Consider the following 20,507-nt stretch of genomic DNA (forward strand, 5'->3'; position numbering starts at 1 on the left):
CCCATCCCGAGACCCCTGCCCTCATCACCCCCTAGAGTGGAGACCCCCACCTTCACCTTCCTGGAGAGCAGAGGCACTCACCTTCACCATCCCATGCTCTAGAGACCCCTTCTTCAACATCCTGTACACTGAAGACCCCCATCCTCACCACCCCGGCGGGCAGAGCCCCCTGCCACCATCCCCCAGGGCAAAAGAGACCCCCACATTACAGCAGAGACACTCCACCGTCACCATCCTGTACTCCAGACCCCCCTGCCTATATCTCCTCATGCAATGGAGACCCCCACCTTCATCATCCCAGACAGCAGAGACCCCCACCCTCATTACCCAGCCGCCACACAGCCCCACCTTCACCCGTTCACACACAGAAGACCCCTCACTTCCCCCACACCCCCTTTCAATGCCCTGCCAGATGCACCCCTCAGACCCCACTTCATTCATTGCTGGGGCTCCCTCCTTGCTGCTGTCCTGGAGGAGGCTGGGGTCTGCAGGACCACCCTCAAAATATAAGCTCCCACCCCCCTCCAGCAGCGCTTGCAGCCTGAGACACTGCAGGAGTCCTGCTCCATCCCATTCTCCGTTACTGGGTGCAGGAAGATGATCCAAGCAAGGCTTTATGGCCATTCCATCTGGGTCACCAAAATGTTGTCCTGAAATGGGTTCCTTCCCCTGATTGTGCAAGAGGCCAATCCCACCCAGAGCCCAGGGATCCGATTTGTTTTCAGTTCTGTGCCAGGGTCAATCCCCAGTGCAACCCCCAGCGAGCAAAGTGTTCACTATTTCTACACTTTAGCAAATAAGTATTAAACATTCATGTTCTGCAAGTTACACAGTTCCTCATTAATTAGTATTAATTAGTATTTTCTCTTCTATTGGTTAAATGATTCTCTTGTTTCTCATGCTAATTAGGCTGCATGCTCAGTTTTCTCCTTTTGGGTCAGTGGGTTTCTTGACTCAGTGGTCATGATCTTCTCTTGCTGCAATTACCCACTTTGCCCTTTTGGCTGGTGGCCGTCCTTGTTTGTTCCTCTCCATCTCGTGGTTGTGTGGCCAAGTGTCCCTGCTCTGTGTGTTCAGTGTTCCACGGGCTCTGGTTCCCACTGATGGATTGGCTCAAGTTTCTTCTCTCTGCAAGAGCTGAGCCTTATTAAAGCTGCAATTACTGACACGTAATTACACAGAATTTCTCTGCTAGGAAGATGAACATCAGGGTGAGCAGCACCCACTGCAGCAGAGTGCAACTGAAACCACTGAAGTGTTCTGAAAGCAACGGAAACTGACAACGGTGGGACCCCTGCAAGCGGTTGGAAACTGCTCCCTCAGTCTGTGGTTATCCACGGAGAGGGACCAGCAGGAACCTCAGCATGAGGCTGGTCTCGCGGCTGGGCAGAGCCCTGCGAGCCTGGAGGGGCCGGTGCAAGAAGCGGGGTCTGTCGCCGGGGACCAAGCGCCGGCCAGAGGATCCGAACAAGGCCCAGGAGTTCACCCGCAGCCTCGGTGGCCTCACCCTGGGCCTGGCTCTGGCCAGCATTTATGGGGCTCTGGTGCTGCTGGTGCAGGGCCACAATGTCTGGTACTGCCTGAGCATTACCATCACCCTGGGAGCGGGGCTGGGGCTGGGCATGGCCTTCTCCACCAAGACACGGAGGATTGTGCTGCTGGCACTGCCACACTTCTTCACCAGTAAGCAGCCACGGGTCTTGTGCTGGGAGCTGGGGGTGCCAGGGGATGCCAGCTCCTGGCTGAGCCCCAGGACTGCCCTGTTTTTGCAGAGGAGGGGAAGATGATGATCATGATGCTGGTGCTGTGCCTGACCATGCAAGGCCCTGGCACCAATCTCCTGCACAACATCTCCCAGGTCGCCAAGGCGCTGTCATGTGGGGCTGAACTGGCCCAAAACCAGACGGCCGAGCGGCTGCAACGTGCCAAGGAGCCACTGCTGAGTGAGCCGGGGGCTGGGGGAAAGTGCAGGGACTAGAGAGGCCCTTCCTGGGAGAGCCACAGACGCCTCAGGCTACCCTCACTCTTTGGGGTACGCTCAGGTGTCCCCTCTCTCTGCAGATGCGCAGAAGAAGATCAAGGAGCTTGGCCAGAACGCCAAGGTGGTGGGTGACCGTGTCCGTAAGTTCGTCCGCTCCATCATAGACTCCACCAGACACGTTGGTGAGTGGGGTCCCCGGGGGTGTCCTCACCCCCAGCACCCCCCACTCTCCTTTCAGTCCATCCCCATCTCCAATGCCTGCTCCTTGCCCACAGCCCGAGCCCTGCGCAACGTCTGGCTGTGGCTGGCGAGGGCTGGTAACATCTGTAACCGCGAACTGGGGTCACCCCAGAGCAGCTGCTTCCGCTACATGGACAAAGCCAAGGATAGATGTGAGCGTGCCCTCTCCCTCTTCTTCCACATCTGCTATGTTGTCCACAGCTTCAAGGTCCTCTGCCACGTAACCGGTGCTTGTGAGTGCCTGTCCCTCTGCCACGGGGGGCTAATGGGGTGATGGGGCAGATCTGTCCCCATCACGGGGACCCAGCCCTAGAAGAGATCCCCTTCTCTGCAGTTGCTGCCATGTTCTGCTCCATCCCTCGGTACATCCAGAAATTCATCCGGATCAGTGTCACAGCCCGTGAGTATCCCAGTCCCGTGGGGGGGTGGGGGGTCCTTCTCTGTGCCCCTTCTCTGGTTCTCGCCGCAGTGCACGGCACCTCTTGTCACCTCTGCAGCCCTCACGGATGCCCTGAACCGTGTCCGTGCCGAGTTTGAGTTCAACATCTCGGTCGTGCACCACTTCAGCGTCAACCTCAATGCCAGCAAGAGCCTGGGGGAGGTGTCTGTCGACATGATGGAGGCTGTGCAGCAGCACATGGAGCCCTACTACCATGTCCTGGAGCTCTTCTCCTACATCTCCATCTTGGCCATCCTCTACTTGTGCTACCAGTGAGTCGTGCTCCAGTGACCCATGGGGGCCCTGGCGTGCAGGTGCTCATCTTCCCCGCTGTGCCCCCAGAGCGATGCGGTACCAGCGCCGCTACCTGCGGGACGACACCTTTGACAACATTTACATCACGCGGCGCTTCGTGGAGCTGGACCTGCGGTGCGCAGAGGAGGGCAGACCCACCGTGCTGCCCCTGTCGGCACGGGAGAGGGGCCGCTACATCCCCCCAGGTCAGCCCTGCCCACCAGGGTATCCCCCAGCCCAGCCCTGAGCCCCCTGAGCCACCTCATGGTGCTCCCGTGGCCATCCAGGTGCGCTGTGGTTGTCAAAGAGGGAGCGACGCCAGTACGGGCTGCAGCTGTTCGGGTTCCTGCGGCACGTGCTGCTGGGGTTCAGCATCATCCTGGCCGACTACAGCATCTTCTGGCTGCTTGACCTGTTCCGGCACCAGCTGAGCGCGGAGATCATCGCCAGGGGTGAGCAGCACCCTTGGGTGCTCTGCTGGCTGGGGCTCAGGGCTGTGGGATGGCCCCAGGTCTGAGCCGCTCGCCCACAGCACCATCGACAATGAACATCAGTGTCAACGGGACGGGCTACACCAGTGAGATCTTCCAGGATCTGGTGTCTGCCTTCAACACGCTGCAGGAGGGCAAGGTCTCGGTGCTGTCCCAGGTCTGCCTCATCGAGCCCGTGGAGCCCGAGCACAGCACCTACATCACCATAGGTGTGCAGAACGGGGCTGCTGCAGCCTCAACAACTCAGGTGGGTGAGGGGATATAGGGTGGTGCCACACCTACATAACTCATTTTCTTCCCACCAGGAATCCTGTACGGTGTCTGGCTCTTCATCTGCATCTTCGGTTCCTACATGGCGCGCCTGCGCCGGGCAGTGTGTGCCGCCTACTTCCCATCCCGTGAGCAGGTGAGAAGCCCCCTGTGTGTGTGTGTGTGTGTGTCCCTCTACACTCTCTCAGCCACCAGCTGCCCTCACCCCATCCCCTCCATGCCAGGAGCGCGTGGCCTTCCTCCACAGCATCATTCGGGCACGGCGGGAATGGCTGATACTTGCCCGGCGCCAAGTTGGCACCCAGAACTTGGCTGACACTGGGAAAAGCAGGCTCTTCCTCATGCTCATCTCCAGGTAAGCTCTTCCAGGGGATGGAACAAGGCAGCATCATCCCCAGGGGTCTGTGGCAAGGACCTCGGGTTTGACACTGCCCCATGGATCATTTGCTCTGTGCTTGCAGGTTCCCTCTCCTTGTCCGCCTCGCTCGTTGCTTGGGCATCCAGCGCAAACACTGCCTGGTCTGTGGGACTGCAGAGCAGCCAGGTCTCAGCGCCTGCATCACGCCTGGCTGCAAAGGTAGGAGCCCAAATGGCTTGGGGACCCCTCCCCAGAGGGAGGGGCCACGTTTGCCCTGACAGGCCCATTTTCTGCAGGGTTGTATTGCAGCGAGTGCTACAGAGCCCTGAACAACACCTGCTCTGTCTGCATGGCCCCCCTGAGCTACCTGGACTCTGGGGATGAGGAGATGTGAGCAGAGGGGTGCTGGGAGCCCAGCCGAGCCTGGGGGGCTGCAGTTCACCCCTGCCCCCTCTGCCCCTGCAGGGACTCCAGTGATGAGGAGACACCGGAGCTGTGGCTGGGTGCTGTGCGGGCACTGCGGGGCCAGGAGCGAGGGCGGCAGCTGCTGCAGCGCATCAAGGACATGATAAAGGGCCAGAGACTCCCCTCCAGAGTGGCCACCCTGCTGCAGGACCAGCTGGAGGAGGAGGAGAGCGAGGGGATGCTCTCCAGGTGAGGGCTGCCTGTGGGGATGGCAATGTCCTCCTTCCCTTCCAGCCCTCGGAATGCTGGTCCCAAACACTTTTCTCCTCACTGCCAGACACAGCTCTGACCACAAGGAACAAGCTGAGAGAAGGGACAGAGAGCTGCAGGAGGTGGTGGTCCTGCAGACACCCAGCCATGTTCCCTCTTCACTGGAGCATCCCACCGGCATCAGTTCTGGGGTAGAATCGCGCCGTCCTCAGAAACCCCCCAACACAAGTGAGCTCCGCTCCCACTCCCCTCCCAGCCAGGCTGCCCGTGGGCAGTGGGAGTGAGCAGGGCTGACACCTCCCTCCCTCCCTCCCTCCCTCCCTCCCCACCCAGTCCTGAAGCGAGTGGTGGTCTCGGTCCTGCCCGGCCCGTGCAGCCGGTTCCTCTGGAGCCGGCCGGACGAGTATCGCGGCAGAAAGGCTCTGCTGGGCGCTGGCTTTGGGATGCTCCTTGGCCTCGGTGAGTGTGTCCCGGTGCCGTGCACAGCGTGGGGCTGGTGGTGCTGGAAGCTCAGGACACATTGTTGGGTGTTGCAGGGCTCTGCCACCTCCTCATCATGCCTCTGGACCTGCCAGAGACACAGAGGGTAAAGCTTACCTGGGGGCTGACAGGTGAGGAGGGGACTGAGGTGATGGGGACCATCAGGAGCCGCAGGGGGTTCTCTGTGGGACCATGGGGTCAGCTCTCTGCTCTTCACAGTGGTCACTGCCTTGGGCTGGGCCACATCCCCCCAGTTCCGCTGTGCCAACATGCTCATGGTCCCCAAGTTCCTGGGAAAGGAGGGTCGGCTCTATGTTGTCTCCTTCGTCTTTGCTGCCATCTACAATGGTAGGGTCCCCCCATATCCCCGAGTCCCCCACTGGGGTTCTGGGAGCTGGTGGGCTCTGAGCCACCCCTGCTGCCACCAGGGCCTGGGGCCAACCTCTGGTACAACCTGATGGAGACAAAGCGCTCGATGGACTGCGTGGTGGAGCTACAGGTCAACCACACACAACACCTCTGGCAGGCGTCCACAACCCCCCTGCGCCAAGTCATGGAAGAGCTGGTGGTGAGGAGGGGTCTGGGGAAGTGGGTGCTGGGGGGACCGGGGGAGCAGGACCAAGCCTCTGCCTGTGTCTGCCTGCCCTGGCAGAGGAGCGCAGAGACCCTCAACACTGAGATGCAGAACATCTCGCGCGCCTTTGTGGAGCTGAACGAGCAGGTGGCCAGCGAGGAGGGCTACGACCTGCGGCAGCACCCAGACACGGGCATGCAGCCGGCCCCCAGCACCCAGGAGCTCTATGAAACAAAGACCAAACTTCGCTGTGAAGGTGAATGGGGCGGACAGGGACTGCCCCAGATGCCAGAGCTGTCCCCACAGGGAGCCCCAGTTGAGGGCTGGGCCGGTGGGGCTGGGGCTGCACAGGCAGCTGAGGGCTCCTGTGATCCACCCAGCTGTGATCGAGAGGGGCCTGCAGCGCTGCACAGGCCATTTCCAGAACATGTACAAGAAATGCAAAGAAAAAGTGACCGTGCCCCTCATCAGCCACCTCATCTGCCTGCCCATGCAGTTTGGGTTCCTCTGCCACTCGGTCAAATGTAGGTGACCCTGACTCTGTGCTCCCTTGGAGGGGCAGATCCAGTTCTGCCCCTGCAGCCCCTGGCACAGCAGCCACAGCTGCTTCCATCTCTGCAGTCATGAGCCACTGGTGCCAGAAGAGCATCCCTGTGGATGGGAACTTTGGGAAGATGTATGACCAGGTGAACAGCTCCGTCAACAGCCTCAGACAGGAGTTCAGCGCCAGCATTTCCTACCAGGTGAGTGCCTGGGCATCCTGTGGGTGCCTGTCCCCTGTGCCCATGGCCAGCTCCTGCCCTGCCCCATGGCCCCTCTGCCGCAGGAGGAGCACCATAAGATGCTGGTGGGCACCGAGATAGCGGAGCAGCTGCGGCAGGAGGTGACCTCGCAGCTGCAGAGGGAAGGCGCCCGCCTGGGCCTGGCTGTCTCCTTCTTCCGCCTGCTGCTGTCCTTCACCTTCCTCTTCGTCTTCTTCTCGTGAGCCTTGCGATGGTCAGGGGGTGGGGGTGACACCCCTGTGCCAGCTGTGGGGCATGGAGGGGTGGGGGCCTTCTTTGGCAGCAGGTCTAGGGGGGAACATGAAGACAAGGGAGGGGTCCTGGGGGTTGCACCCAGTGCCTCCTTCACCCCAGAGCTATCCTCTCTCACCAGGGCTTTCCTCTACACCCATCAATACCTTCACAACCTCGGCTTCGACAACTGCTACATCACCACCTATTTCCGCCAAATCGATGCCCGGCGTAGGGAGCAGGTTGGGCAGGAGGAAAGGGGTGCAGGGCAGCCCTGGGTGTCCCAGGGGCTGCACTGAGACACCCTCTGCCCCCCACCCAGAACAAGCAGACGCTGCTGCCCCTGCTCCGGGAGGAGATCTCGTCTTTCATCTTCCCGTGCAAACCGGCCCTGCAGCGGCCTGAGCTGCAGCACATGGTGAGGGGCTGGGGGTAATCAGGGGCGTCAGAGCCCGGGGACAGCAGGCAGTGACAGCTCCCCTGCTCCCTGCAGGTGCTGGAGCTGCTCAGGTACATCCCAGTCCTGCTCTTCCTCCTCTTTGTCTGTGGCCTGGACCACTTCATCTTCAGCATTCTCAGCATCATCCAGCATCATTCCTTTATCGAGTATTCCTACCAAAGTGAGCTCGCGGCCCTGAAGGGCTGGCCCATGCTCCCACCATCCCCCCCAGCAATGCAGGGACGCCCTCAGCCCTCCCACCCCCTCCTCAGCCTCCCCATCCTCCCATCCCACAGCCAGCCACCACTTGTCCGTGAACGTGATGGGCACATCCCTGATGGCGGAGCTGCTGCGCGGCACCATCGGGGCCCTCAACGCCTCCTTCGACACCGAAGTGGAGACCTCGAATCTCGGTAAGACCCTGCCAGGGCTGGGACCTCCCCCAGCCCCACACCCGGCTGGGGAGCTGCCTCAGGGGGCTCACAGCGGTGCCGTGTCCCCAGCCTGCCTGCCGCAGCCCACCGGGATGACGAGGCAGCAGTACCTGAACACCTGCCTGCCCCTGGGCGCGCTGGCCCTGCTCTGCCTGGCCCAGGTCTACCCGTTCCGCCTGCGCCGCGCCATCGCCGCCTTCTACTTCCCCAAGGTGAGCGCTCCGAGGGCTGGGCACGGCCTGGGGGTGGCTTCTGGGCTGGGTTTTGGTCTCCAGCCACCCACCGCTCACGGTCTCTGCCGGCACAGAGGGAGAAGGCTCGGGTGCTGTTCCTGTACAACAGGCTGCTGCGGCAGAGACAGAATTTCTTGCTCCTGCAGCGCGGGCGCGTAGCCCGGCAGGCTCGGCAGCCACCCACGCTGGTGAGTGGGGACACGGACACGGGGTGCTGGGTGGGGGTACCCACCGCCCCTGGACCCCACAGCCCTTCTGGCCGAGCCCCACAGCGGCCCGTGCTCGCCTCAGGGGACGTGGCTGTGGTGTCGCCGGCGCTGGCCCTGCCTGCGCCGCTGCCTGCGCCAGAGCTGCACCTTGTGCGGGACCCCCGAGACCCCCCAGCACCAGCCCTGCCCCAATCCCGACTGCGGCGCCTTGTACTGCGGGTCGTGCTGGAAGCTGGAGGGGGCCACCTGCCTCGCCTGCAGCCCTGTGGACCCCGACCTCGTCCAGGAGAGCAGTGAGGATGAGGAGGAGCAGGGATACGCGGGATGAAGGTACTCGGTAATAAATGTTTCAAACCCCGGTGCACGGCGTGAAGCGGGATCTGGGGGGTTGTGTCTGCCGGGGGGGCGCTGAAGCTGCGCTGGAGGATGGAGGTGGGGGGCTGGAGATGGGGAGGATGGGGGTCCTGTCCCCAGCAGCACCACTGAGGTCTCTGTCACACAGCGCACGTGGAGCTGCCCCTGCCCTGCCTGGCACTTCCCTTCCAGGGCTGGGGGCACGACAGAAACAGAGATGAGGGCGCTGAGGGACTGTGGGGACAGGGACAGGTTTGAGTGCACTGTGGGGAGGGAGATGGGGGCATCCCGTGCCTGGGAACAGGGACATGGAGGGGTGGATGGCACCGCGAGGGATGGGCAGGGATGTGGAGGGGCTGAGCTCTGCCCACCCTTGGATCCAGTGGTGTGGTCATTCTGTCCTGGCTGTGCTCCGGTGCTGGGATCTCCCTTTTCCTCCGAGCTGAGTCTTTTAAAGCCCCTGAGCTGTGGCCGGGCACATCTGAGATTTCACCACCACACCCATAAACTCTCCCTTTCCCCTCGGTCAGAGATACAGACCCGCCTTGGCCAAACCCCTCCTGCCTTTCCCAGCTGCCGAATGTTTGTGGCACTCACATTTAATCTTTCAGTCTCACACTGTTGTCTCCAGACAGGTTGCCCAGCCCTGCTCTCTGCACAGAGCAGTAAATAAATCAAATACCTCGCCCCGTGTGTGGATTGGCCTCTTGCACACTGGGTGAAAGAACCTGTTCTGGGACAACACCACCCCCCCGTGGCTCAGAGCCGGTTAAATCTCCTTCCCGGGAATTCTTCCAGCTTGGTGATTGCCATGTAGTGAACAGAAGGAAGAGATGAGAGAGAAGAGAGCAAATGAGGAATTCTACGGTGACCAATAGCAACGCCAATCCTTAAGAATATAAATCCCACTAGCAACATCACTCCTATTTGCATCAGCCATTTCCCCACCCTGTGAGCCCCAGGGGCTACAACAGCAAGAAAATGCATGGTTCAGGACTCCCTCCACCAAACCAGTCCACCGGTTGTATCACCAGAACAATCCCAGTGTTTGCTCAGAACTTTTGTTCATCTTGTCTTGGGCTTCCTCTGTGGAAGCAGCAGCATTGAGGACACAGCATTCCCCACTGGTGAGGTTTAATATTCCACATGTCCCTTGTTCCTTTAATCACAAGGTGTCTAACGCTGATGCATTCTGCAATGTCATCTTCACAGCCTGCTAAACCACAGGTTTAATTCTCCAAGAGCACATCTTGTCCTGTTACTCAGAGCATTTATTTGTCAAGCTAAATTTCCCAGAGCCCATTGGTGTCTCATTATTACACTTCTGGGAGAGAAACCTGCTTCAAGCCCAAGGGCTAAAGTCATTCCAAAGGTAGAATCACAGAATCATGGAATGGTTTGGGCTGGAAGGGACCTTAAAGCTCATCTCATTCCACCCCTGTTCTTTCCCTGTGCTGCACGAGCTCTGTTCCCTGCACAATGGGCACTGCCATACTGTGAGCAGGACACAAAAGCTTTTGGGTTCCCTCCTTGTGCACGCCCTGGAGGCAGCAGTGACCCAGCACGGAGCTGGGGGTGCCCACAGTGCGCCAGGGACCCCCCGGTGTCCCCCTCACTCCCACCACGGTGCCAGTGCCGTGCAGTTCCCTCAGCGGGGGCTCAGCCGCAGGCAGTCACACACAGCACCCACACTCCACACCAAACTCCGTTTATTCACCACCTGCGGGCCCGTGCTCAGGGACAGCGACAGTCCCGGGGTACTCCAGTCCCCGCAGGGATCCTCTGTGCCCTCGTGGCCGGTCCCTCGTCTGCAGGGTCCCTCAGCGGTCCTTCCTGCGCAGCGGCGGGGACGGGGGGTAGTGGCGGGCAGGTGGCACATCGTAGTGACAGGGGATGTGGCTGTTCTTGGGGGAGTCGTAGTGGCTGGGGGGGTCTCTGCTGGGGGGACCTTCGGGCCCTTCAGGACAACCCTCTGTGGGGACAAGAGAAGGATGCAAGGGGACACGTTCCCCCCAGGAACAGACAGCCCCCATCACCAATGTCCCCCTGGGGACAGACAGCCCCTGTCACCAAAGCCATGTTCCCCTGGGGACAGACAGCCCCCATAACCAATGTCCTCCTGGGGACAGACAGCCTCTGTCACCAAAGCTGTGTTCCCCTGGGGACAGACAGCCCCCATCACCAATGTTCCCCTGGGGACAGACAGCCCCTGTCACCCATGTTCCCCTGGGGACAGACGGCCCCTGTCACCAGGGCCATGTCCCCCCAGGGCTGTGCAGCCCCTGTCCCCAGTGCCATGTTCCCCTGGGGACAGACAGCCCCTGTCACCAGGGCCATGTTCCCCTGGGGACAGACAGCTCCTGTCCCCAGGGTCATATCCCCCCAGGGTTGTGCAGCCCCTGTCACCAAGGTCTTGTCCACACAGGGCCATGCAGCTCCTGTCCCCAGGGTCATGTTCCCCCCAGGGTTGTGCAGCTCCTGTCCCCAGGGTCATGTTCCCCTGGGGACAGACAGCCCCTGTCACCAGGGCCATGTTCCCCCCAGGGTTGTGCAGCCCCTGTCACCATGGCTGTTTCCTCCCCAAGGCCATGCACTCCCCATCACTGGGGTTGTGTCCCCACGGGGCAGGGCCACCAGGGCCAAGGGGTCCCCAGCCGTACCCTCCTGTGGCTCCTCAAGGAGCCCGATCTCAGCGTAGGACATCTCCCGCTGGACAGGGGATTTCATCTCCATATAGCTGCCCTCGTGGGCCTTGGTGGCGGCAGGGGGCAGATCCTTGATGGTGGCGTAGGGGTTCTCGCTGGCCAGGGAGCTGGTGCTGGCCCCCAGCCCCTCCCAGGGGTGCTCTGGGGGAGAAGAAGTTGGGGATCCCCCCGTGGCAGGGAGCACAGGGGTGGCTGTGTCTGGCTGTGTCTCAGGCAAGTCCCAGACCCATCCCTTTTCTATCCCATCCCTGTTCCTTCCCCACCCTAATCCTATCCTGTTCCAACCCATCCCCATCCCACCCCTGCCTCTTCCCCATCCCAGCCCCATCTCTGTCCCTTCCACATCCCATCCCATCTCATCCCAGTCCTATCCCCAACTCCATCCCCATCCCCAACCCTTTTCCCACACCTGCCCTAAGTGCAGCTTATCCCTTCCCCATCCCATCCTTATCCCTTCCCTATCCCCATCCTTCCCCATCCCATCCCTGTCTCTTCCCTGTGCTCTCCATCCCATTCCTACCTTTGCTGTCACACTTCCTCAGGCCGTGGCTGTAGGTGTAGCTCCGGTCCAGCTGCCTGCCTGTTAAGAGGGCAGCTTTGGGGTTCCCTCTGCTTCATCTTCCCCCCCAGCATGAAGGTTCTCCACCCACCCCATCCCAGCACCTTCCCAGGGGATCCTGAGCAGGGAAGGGACTCAGGTGCACCCCCCACACCACTCAGGCCAGGATCCACACTGGAGCTGCCCCCCCCTTACCCCTGGGGCCCAGGGCCGATGCCCCGAGGTGTTTCCAGTCAGGAGGCAGCGTGGCATTGCCTTCAGGGCTGTAGGGTCTCTCCATGCTAGGGAAGAGCTGGGTGCCAGACATCTGGAGCCCAAAAAGGGGATGGGGTTGGTCTCCAAGGTGGTGGCAGTGGTGCCGTGCTGCCCCCTGCAACGCTGCGCTGTCCCTGCTGTACCTTGAGGGAGCTGGCTCTGTCCTGGGGGCTGCGGGAGGGCAGCGGGCACTGGGACAGCGTGTGGTAGCTGGGGTTGGAGTAGTAGTGTGCGTGGTGGCTTGGGGGCACATCTGGAGGGACAGGGGTCAGCATGGTCAGCAAGAGGGCCAGCGGGGCGGGGGCCACATCTGCACCACGCCGGGCTCACCTGGCACCATGTAGTCAGAGGTGTCCGTCTGTCCTGCTCTGTAGGCCACGGCCAGGTGCTGCCGCTCCTTCCCCTTCTGCCAGCGATGGTAGCACAGGGTTGTGACCACCACGACCACCAGCAATAGCACCAGGGCCACCAGGCTCAGCACCATGCCCAGGGGGCTGTAGGCTGCAGGGGGGGCTGGCTCAATGGTGTAGGGCAGGTCAGGATTCGCTGTGGGGTGGGGAGGAGTGTCAGTCCTTAGGGTGGGGGAGGGAACCCGGGGAGCCCCCGCTCTGCCCCCACTCACCAGCCTCACAGTGGGGCCCAGTCATGCCTGGGGCACAGGGACACGTGCCATTGGTGGGGTCACAGGTGGCATTGCGGGGACAGCGGCAGAGCTGGTCACACTGGAGCCCAAAGGTGCCGGGGGTGCAGGCTGGGGACACAGAGGTGCCATATAGCCCCAGACTGGGACCATCCAGCCACAAGCTGCTCAGGACCATGCAGGTCCACGTATGGCTCGGTACTGCCCAGGCCAGAACTGCGTAGGAGTCGCCCAGGTGGCCATGGGCAGTTCTCTCCCCTGCTCCCTCCAGGCCCCCCATCTGAATCAAGGGTCCCCCTGAGCCCTGAGCCCACTCACGCTGGGAGCAGCGGGGGCCGCGCCAGCCCGGGGCGCAGAGGCAGGAGCCATTGGTGGGGTGGCAGGAGGAGCCATTGGCACAGGAGCAGCTCAGGGAGCAGCGCTTGCCGTAGCGGCCGGCGGGACAGGCTGGGGAGAGAGGAACGAGCTTGGCCTCAGCTCAGGCCTTAAGGAGCAGCCTGGAATTTTGGGGGGTGCTGACTCACTGCGCTGGCAGGTGGGGCCGCGGTACCCCGGGGCGCAGGTGCAGGATCCGTCCTGGGGGGAGCAGGAGCCCCCATTGCGGCAGGAGCAGGACATGTGGCAGCCCCTGCCCCAGGAGCCGTGGGGACAGCCCTGCTTGCACTGCGGCCCTGCGGGAGGGTGAGGGATGAAGGTGATGGCTGAGGGCACAGCAGGGTCCTCCCAGTGTGTCCCCTTTACCTGTCCAGCCGGGCAGGCAGTGGCACTCTCCTGTCACTGGGTCACAGCCATCAGCATGGGCACAGGCGCAGCGCTCCCCGCAGCCTGTCCCAAATGTCCCGTTCTGCAGCGTGGGGACAGGCTGGGAGTCAGCACAGGGCGCTGGCACCGAGCCCCAGTGGCAGCAGCACCACCAGAGGCCAGAAGGACTCACCGAGCAGGGCTGCAGGCAGCGAGGGCCCTGCCAGCCCGGGGGACAGCGGCAGGTCCCGCTCTGGGGGTCGCAGGACGCCCCATGGGCGCAGTCACAGCTCCGGTTGCAGCTGAGACCCCAAGTCCCAGCAGGACACGGCATGGAGCAGTCAGGTCCGTGCCAGCCTGCGGGATGAGGGGACAGTGGGGTGGGGGCGGGGATGGGGACAGGGACCCCAGAGCCCGGTGTGCACCCACCTTCCTTGCAGAAGCAGGAGCCGTCGAGTGGGGAGCAGGCGAGGGCGTGCTGGCAGGAGCAGAGCCCCGAGCAGTTCATGCCAAAGGTGTTGGAGGGACACAGGGAGGAGCAGTGCTCATCCTGCGTGTGGGGACCAAGAATTCAGGACAGATGGGACCCCTGCCCAGGGCTGGGGAAAGGACCCACATGTCTGGGGACCTCCCACCTTCTCTTGGTGACCTGGTGCTGTAGGGAAAGTGGACAACCCCAAAACCCCCATTCTCCCATGGGAACCCCAAGTTCTCCCCAGGGTTGCTCATATTACCCAAGTAGGATGCCCCCCAAGGATGTCCACATGCACTGTCTCCCCAAAGGACGCCCAGACCCTGAAACTGCCCTCAGAGATACCCAGACCCCCAACCCATCCCTGAGGACACCCAGACTCCCATGTTTCCCCCAGGAATGCCCAGACCCCATGTTTGCTCAGCCTCCAAAGAATCCAGACACCCCCAGAACCATCCAGAGCCCCCATGATCCCTCCAGCACCACCCAGACCCCCACTCTCCCCCCAGCTGCCCCAGGACCATGCACCCCCCATGCCCCTCACCGTGTAGCCAGGGGGGCAGTGGCAGTGGCCGGTGGTCCCATCACAAACCCCCCCGTGGAGGCACAGGCAGCTCTGCAGGCACCCGGGCCCAAAGTAGCCAGGGGAGCAGCTCTCATTGCAGTAGAGCCCGGCCCAGCCAGGGAGGCAAACGCACTCCCCGAGCATCGGGTGGCAGCTGGGGGTGCATGCTCAGAACCCCAGTGCTCCCAGCACGGGGAACGGGCTGTGCTGGGAAGGGGCTTTGCAGCTAGGGGAGTAGAGCAGCTGGCCCAGGTGGGGGTAAAAGTGTTCCTGCTCCTGCAGCCAAAGCCTGGCTGGCTGGCTGAGGGTGCAGGGGGAAAGGATGTAGGGGAGGATGAGGTTGGTGCAGAGGGAGATGAGGATGGTGGGAAAGGTGAGTATGGTGGAAAAGGTGAGGATGGTGGGAGGAGGGTGGGATGGGGATGCCAGGGTGGGATGGGGGAGCTGGGGTGGGATGGGGATGCTGGGGTGGGATGGGGATGCCAGGGTGGGATGGGAACGCTGGGGTGGGATGGGAACGCTGGGGTGGGATGGAGGAGCTGGGGTGGGATGGAGGAGCTGGGGTGGGATGGAGGAGCTGGGGTGGGATGGGAACGCTGGGGTGGGATGGGAATGCTGGGGTGGGATGGGAACGCTGGGGTGGGATGGAGGAGCTGGGGTGGGATGGAGGAGCTGGGGTGGGATGGAGGAGCTGGGGTGGGATGGGAACGCTGGGGTGGGATGGGAACGCTGGGGTGGGATGGAAACGCTGGGGTGGGATGGAGGAGCTGGGGTGGGATGGGAACACTGGGGTGGGATGGGAACACTGGGGTGGGATGGGAACACTGGGGTGGGATGGGGGTTGTACCTCTGGCTGTGCTGGGGGTGGCAGAGGCAGCGGCTCTCGCAGTGGAGGCCGTAGAGGCCGGGCAGGCAGTGCCGCTCCTCGCAGCGGCTGCCCTGGAATCCGGCCTCGCACAGGCAGCCCCCATCCACGTGGAAGCACTGGCCCCCATTGGCACAGTCACAGCTCTCCTGGCAGTCCTGCCCGTAGTGCCCCACTGGGCACCTCTCCTGACACCTGCATGGGGGGCAGAGGTGGTGACACGGCCCCACCAAGAGCTGAGGTGGCCCCTGGGATCCCCCCTAGCCCCAGGCTGAGGCCATCATGGGCATGGGCATCATGGTCATGGGCACCATCTGTGGTACCCGTTGTGCCCCGTCCCTGGATGCCCCCTCCTGTGCACCTCCATTTCCACCCAGACCCCCACTCCAGACTACCCTGTCCCCAAGTGTCCCCTCCCCCTGCCCCCATCCCCTTGGCTTTCCAATCCCCTGTATCCCCATTCTCCCAGCCCCTCATTCCCCTCCCCTCCACCCTTTTGTATCCCCAGCTCCTCCCAGCTCCCAGTGCCCTCACAATCCAGGTCCCACTCATCCTCCCCAGCACCTCAGACTCCCATCCCCAAATTCCTTTTCCCCCACCCCATGCCCAGTTCCCCTCTCACTGCTCTCCAGTGAAGCCAGGGGCACACTGGCACTGTCCCCCGTGGGGGTCACAGTGGCCCCCGTTGTGGCAGCGACACTCGCCCTGGCAGCCAGGGCCAAAGCGCCCAGGGGGGCACGGCACGGAGCAGATCTCCCCCTGCAAAGGAGCACCAGGGTCAGCAGGGGAAACTGAGGCAGACACCACGTTTGGAGGGGGGCAGGGTCCACCTACCATCCAGCCGTGAGGGCAGACGCAGGTGCTGGTGCTGGAGGGGTGGCAGATGCCCCCGTTCTGGCAGGGACAGGGGGTGGTACAGGACATCCCCTCAGGGCAGGGCACCTTGCAGCTGTGGGGGGTGAGGGGTGAGCAGGACCCTGCCTGGGGCTGCCAGAGGAGGGGAGGGCACAGAGTGAGGGGTCCCAACTCACAGGGGGCCGCTCAGCCCCGGTGGGCAGAGGCAGGCGCCAGTGGAGGCGTTGCAGGGGGCCTGCTGGTGGCAGGGACAGGACAGGTGACAGCCCTGCCCGTAGGTGCCAGGTGGACACGGCTGGCGGCACAGGGGGTCGATGAAGCCGGGGGGACAGGAGCAGACCCCGGTCAGGGGGTCACAAGGGGCCCCATGGTGGCAGGGGCAGCGCTGGGCACAGTCAGGCCCCCATGACTGCTCATCACACTCTGCATGGGGGACAGCAGCGGTGCTTCCTATTCCATCCTGTCCCGTCCCATCCCACCCTGCCTCATCCCAGCCCATGTCACTGGCAACCCTCCATCCATCCCCATTGTCCCCATCTCATCCCTCCATCCATTCTTCCCCAGCCCCTCCTCATCCTGTGTCCATTCCCATCCTGTCCCCTCCCTATCTTCATCCACATTCCCATCCTCGTCACACCTCTACTCTCACCCCATTCCCATCCATCCAATCCCCATCCTATCCCTGCTCCCATCCCCTCTTCCTCCCCATCTCACGTCTGTCCAGATCTCCATCCCCAGAGTCTCCATCCCCATCCCCGTCAACCTCTTGGGTGTCCCACCACGGCAGCTCAGCTCTCCAGGGAAACCCACTGCCCCATCTGCCACCCCCGGCTGGGGGTCCCCAGCCCCATCTCCCCCCATCTCCCCCCACCCCTCACCGCTGGAGCAGCTGGGGCCGCGCCAGCCCGGCTCGCACTGGCACAGCTCGGGAGCGACGCAGCGGCCGTGGACACACTCCTGGCTGCAGTGGGCTGGGGGGACACGGCCAAGCACGGAGCGTCCTCAGGCGGCTCTGGGGACACCCCGCGTGGGACACAGCCCCAGGGCCGCCCCGACCCCCGGCCCCACTCACGGACACACGAGTCCCGGCTCTCGTAGTAGCCCTGGCAGCACTGGTAGCGCCGCCGGTAGTCGGTGCGGATGGTCTGGCGGTACTCGGTGCGGTACACGACCCTGTGCCACCAGGGGGGACGGTGACCGTCCTGTCCCCCTCGGCCTTGCGGACACCCCGCACCGGGACAGCCCTCCCAGCCCCCCTGGCCTTGGTCACAGCCCCGCTCCAGTCCTCCCAGCCCCTTGGGGACACCCTGTGCTGGGATAACCCTCCTTCAGCTCCCCATGGCCCCCTGGCACGGCCCCCCTCCAACCCCCCTGGCCTTGGGGCAGCCCCCCTCCAGCCCCTCCCCCAGCCTTGGGCACAGCCCCCCTCCAGCCCCCCCACTGTCCTTGTCCCACCCACATTCCCCTCCAGCCCCTCACAGCCTTGAAGACCCTCTGGGGTGGGACTGCTCCTCCATGAGCTTGGGGACACCCTGCAGTGGGACACGGGCCTGGGGACACCCTGCGGTCCTCGAGGGGCTCGGGGGAGCTGGGGGTGCCCCCACCTCTGCTGCGGGCAGGGCAGGGGGAGCCCCAGCCCCCCGGGACAGGGCTCGCTGGAGGACACGACGTGAGCTTTGGTGTACGACTCCTTCACCGGCGCCGTGAAGCTGCGGGTGGGGGGAATGTGGGGTGACTGCAGGTGCTGGGAGACCCCACCGCTGTCCCCGCCCCTCTCCCCCCTGTCCCCCCAGTCCTACCTCTCCCAGTAGCTGCAGACATTGGGGTCTCCGGGCCGGAGGGCAGCCAGGAGCCCGGCGTGCACGGCCAGCACCGCGGCCCGCAGCAGCATCCTGCACGGAGGGAGCACAGCTTCACCCCGTGCCTCCGCACATTCCCGCTCCCCACCCACCGCCCCCGGCCCCGGCTCCGGATCCGACCTCCCTGCAGGGCTGGCTTCGCATTCCTCCATCCACAGAAACAGCCCCGCGCCCGGCCCCGCCGCTCCCCGAGCGCTGGCCTGTGCCAAGGGGAAACTGAGGCACGGCCGCTCAGCAGCCCGGGTGGCCCCACGTAGCCTCATCCCGGCACCCTGAGACACCCCGGGGCACATCCAGGGCATCACCCCGACCTGTCCTGCCAGACCCCATGGCAAGGGGGGGATGCTGCCAGAGCTGGGAACGGGGGGTGCCGGGGCGGGGCTCGGCACGGCGCCTCCAGTCCCTGGCACGGAGCCGCACGGCCCCGCTTCAACCCGCTCCGTGTTTATTCCCAGTGGTGTTTCCTGGATCCAGCAGCTTCTTGCTCAACCCAGAGAGGGTCCGGCTCTGCCGGGGCGGCTCTAGGAGCTCTGCCAGCCGGAGGCCAGGGTGGGAGGGCCGGCGACCCCCGAGCCCCCCGTGCCGGGCGTGCTGTTTACCGGGATGAGCGTTCCAGGGCAGGACTGCCGTGTGCCAAGGAGGAAACAGAGATTTCCTGGTCACCACAGCTGGATTTACCGGGGCTTCCTCGCTGCTGCAGCCACAGGACCCCCCAAAGGTGCTGCCCCGGCAGCTCCCCGGGTTCATCCTCCCCCTTCACCAGAGCCCGCGCTGCGTTTTGGGGCCAGAGCATCCGGTTTTGGGTGGAAAAACTGTTAGTGGGAAAGTTTTCCCCCATTTCCCTTCAGCTCCCGGCGGTGAGGAATTAATTGCTCATCCGCTGCCAAAATTCCCTCCCATGGACACTGCCGAGGGGGGCACTCAGGGGAACCCCAAGTTCTCGCCAGTGCCCCCACTCATCCCCAGCCTCATCCCCTGCTGCAGCCGTGTGGGGGGACCAGGGGGGTCCCAGCATTCCTGGGAAAAACAGGAACCATGGGGAGATGCTGGCAGGAAAAGCAAGGAGTCATCAAAACGTGCCGGCGAGTCCCATCTGCTCCTCGCTGTGGGGCTCAGCCGCCAGAAAAAGCCCCCCCAAGGTTGCCACAACGGCAGAGACACCCCCAGACCCACGCTCCCCTCGCCACTGGTGCCCCTGAGAGCCCCCCGGGTGGGATGAGAAGCATCCCACTGGTGATGGGGCTGAAAGGAGCGCGTGGGGTGAGGGCAGGGGACCAGGGCGCTGCCCTGCCCTGTCCCTGCGGGGGACACGGTGCGGGGCCCCCCCAGAGCCGCTATCTCTGCCCCGGCGCTTCCTCTGCCACAGCCCGGGGGCTGACGCGTTTCCTCCGCGGACCCGCAGGGATGGGGCTGGGTGAGGGCGAGGGGGACACGAGTGAGAGTCGGGGACAGGGGCAGAGTCAGGGGCAGCATTGGGGTCACCGCGCGGTGTCGCGGTACCCTCCCACGCCCCATCCGCTGTCCCCTCACCTTGGAACCTGCCCCATCCCCTGCCCCTCACGGCTCTGGGGACCGTCCCCTCCGACATCACCCAGCAGGGCACGGCGCAACCCGTCCAGCCCAGGCCTGGGCACAGCAGCGTGCCCCGGGCGGGGGGCGGTGGCACTCACCTGGCTGGGGGCCGCGGTGGCAGGGTCAGGGCGCAGCGGCCCCGACACGGGGCTGGCCTGGCCGGGATGGCGCAGCGCGGCCGTCGGAAGCGGAGGGAGGGCTGGAGCTGCTCTCAGGAAGTTTGGACGTGGAGTCAACTACGGAAAAGGGAAAAAAATAAAAAAAACCCTTAATTATTTTTTTTTAAATATTTTTTTTTTTCCATCTTCTGTCCAGAAACCAGCAGGTTTTGGCACGGCAGCACCGCCGGGGCCGCTCACACTGGATGGGGAGGGGTCTGTGGGGATATCCTGGTGCTGGAGGGTGTCCCCTTCCCCAGGGCTCTGTGGCACCCATGGGTGCAGGGCCTGACCCGGCTTGTCCTGGAGGGCTGGGGCAAGCGAAGGGACCCCCCTGACCAAGAGGTAGCTGCTCTGTGCTGAGGGGATGTGGGGACCAGGGTGTCCTTCGGCTTCAGAGCAGCGGCTGCTGGCAGCAGAGCAGAGCCAAACATCCTGGGCACACACCATCCCTGCATCCCAACGCTCCAGACACAGCATCCCTACATCCTGGGATCCCGGGAAGTCATCCTCCCTGCATCCCGAATGTCAGGCACGCATCCCCACCACGTTCTCGGCACACACACCGTGTCCCTGCGTCCTGGGCACGCAGGATCTCCACGTCTCAGGATCCTGGGCACACCCCAGGAAGACAGGCACAGACCCCCTGACCCCAAACACCCCAGCCCGGATCCCTGGCCATGTGTTCCCCTGCAGCCCGGGATCTCTGGCCATTCCCGCATCCTGGGGTCCCTGGCCTTGCATCACCCCCACGTCCCCGGATTCTCGGCCATCCCC

At 63.5% G+C, this 20,507-nt stretch overlaps 2 protein-coding genes across 3 annotated transcripts; one reads left to right on the forward strand and one right to left on the reverse strand.

Moving 5' to 3' along the window:
- The first annotated feature begins 1,364 nt into the window (after positions 1–1,364).
- DCST2 (DC-STAMP domain containing 2) lies at positions 1,365–8,458 on the forward strand. Its single transcript, XM_058860219.1, has 30 exons — positions 1,365–1,683; positions 1,773–1,943; positions 2,062–2,163; positions 2,257–2,441; positions 2,540–2,621; positions 2,719–2,932; positions 3,003–3,160; positions 3,242–3,406; positions 3,487–3,654; positions 3,751–3,851; positions 3,940–4,070; positions 4,177–4,292; positions 4,370–4,463; positions 4,539–4,727; positions 4,816–4,976; positions 5,082–5,207; positions 5,285–5,359; positions 5,448–5,576; positions 5,657–5,796; positions 5,881–6,058; positions 6,183–6,326; positions 6,424–6,545; positions 6,629–6,783; positions 6,958–7,057; positions 7,138–7,233; positions 7,309–7,435; positions 7,551–7,667; positions 7,758–7,900; positions 7,996–8,109; positions 8,213–8,458. The coding sequence occupies exons 1-30, from the start codon at positions 1,365–1,367 to the stop codon at positions 8,456–8,458; spliced, it is 4,368 nt and encodes a 1,455-aa protein (XP_058716202.1).
- A 1,238-nt stretch (positions 8,459–9,696) lies between these two features.
- PEAR1 (platelet endothelial aggregation receptor 1) lies at positions 9,697–19,802 on the reverse strand. Of its 2 annotated transcripts, none has more exons than XM_058860675.1 (22): positions 19,671–19,802; positions 17,941–18,033; positions 17,746–17,850; positions 17,214–17,314; positions 17,020–17,112; positions 16,318–16,564; positions 16,121–16,235; positions 15,909–16,045; positions 15,269–15,481; positions 14,401–14,575; positions 13,814–13,934; positions 13,578–13,741; positions 13,385–13,487; positions 13,168–13,314; positions 12,962–13,090; positions 12,626–12,754; positions 12,334–12,516; positions 12,147–12,256; positions 11,944–12,055; positions 11,710–11,769; positions 11,145–11,330; positions 9,697–10,456 (listed from the first exon to the last, which is right to left on the reverse strand). In XM_058860675.1, the coding sequence occupies exons 2-22, from the start codon at positions 18,030–18,032 to the stop codon at positions 10,305–10,307; spliced, it is 2,874 nt and encodes a 957-aa protein (XP_058716658.1). In that variant the 5' UTR covers position 18,033; positions 19,671–19,802; the 3' UTR covers positions 9,697–10,304. The 2 variants fall into 2 exon arrangements, with proteins under 2 accessions (XP_058716658.1, XP_058716657.1); XM_058860674.1 differs by having other exon boundaries at positions 9,706–10,456; positions 12,334–12,549.
- Positions 19,803–20,507: the final 705 nt, after the last annotated feature.

This window comes from Poecile atricapillus, chromosome 33 (genome assembly GCF_030490865.1).
Source record: "Poecile atricapillus isolate bPoeAtr1 chromosome 33, bPoeAtr1.hap1, whole genome shotgun sequence".
Taxonomy (NCBI): Eukaryota; Metazoa; Chordata; class Aves; order Passeriformes; family Paridae; genus Poecile; species Poecile atricapillus.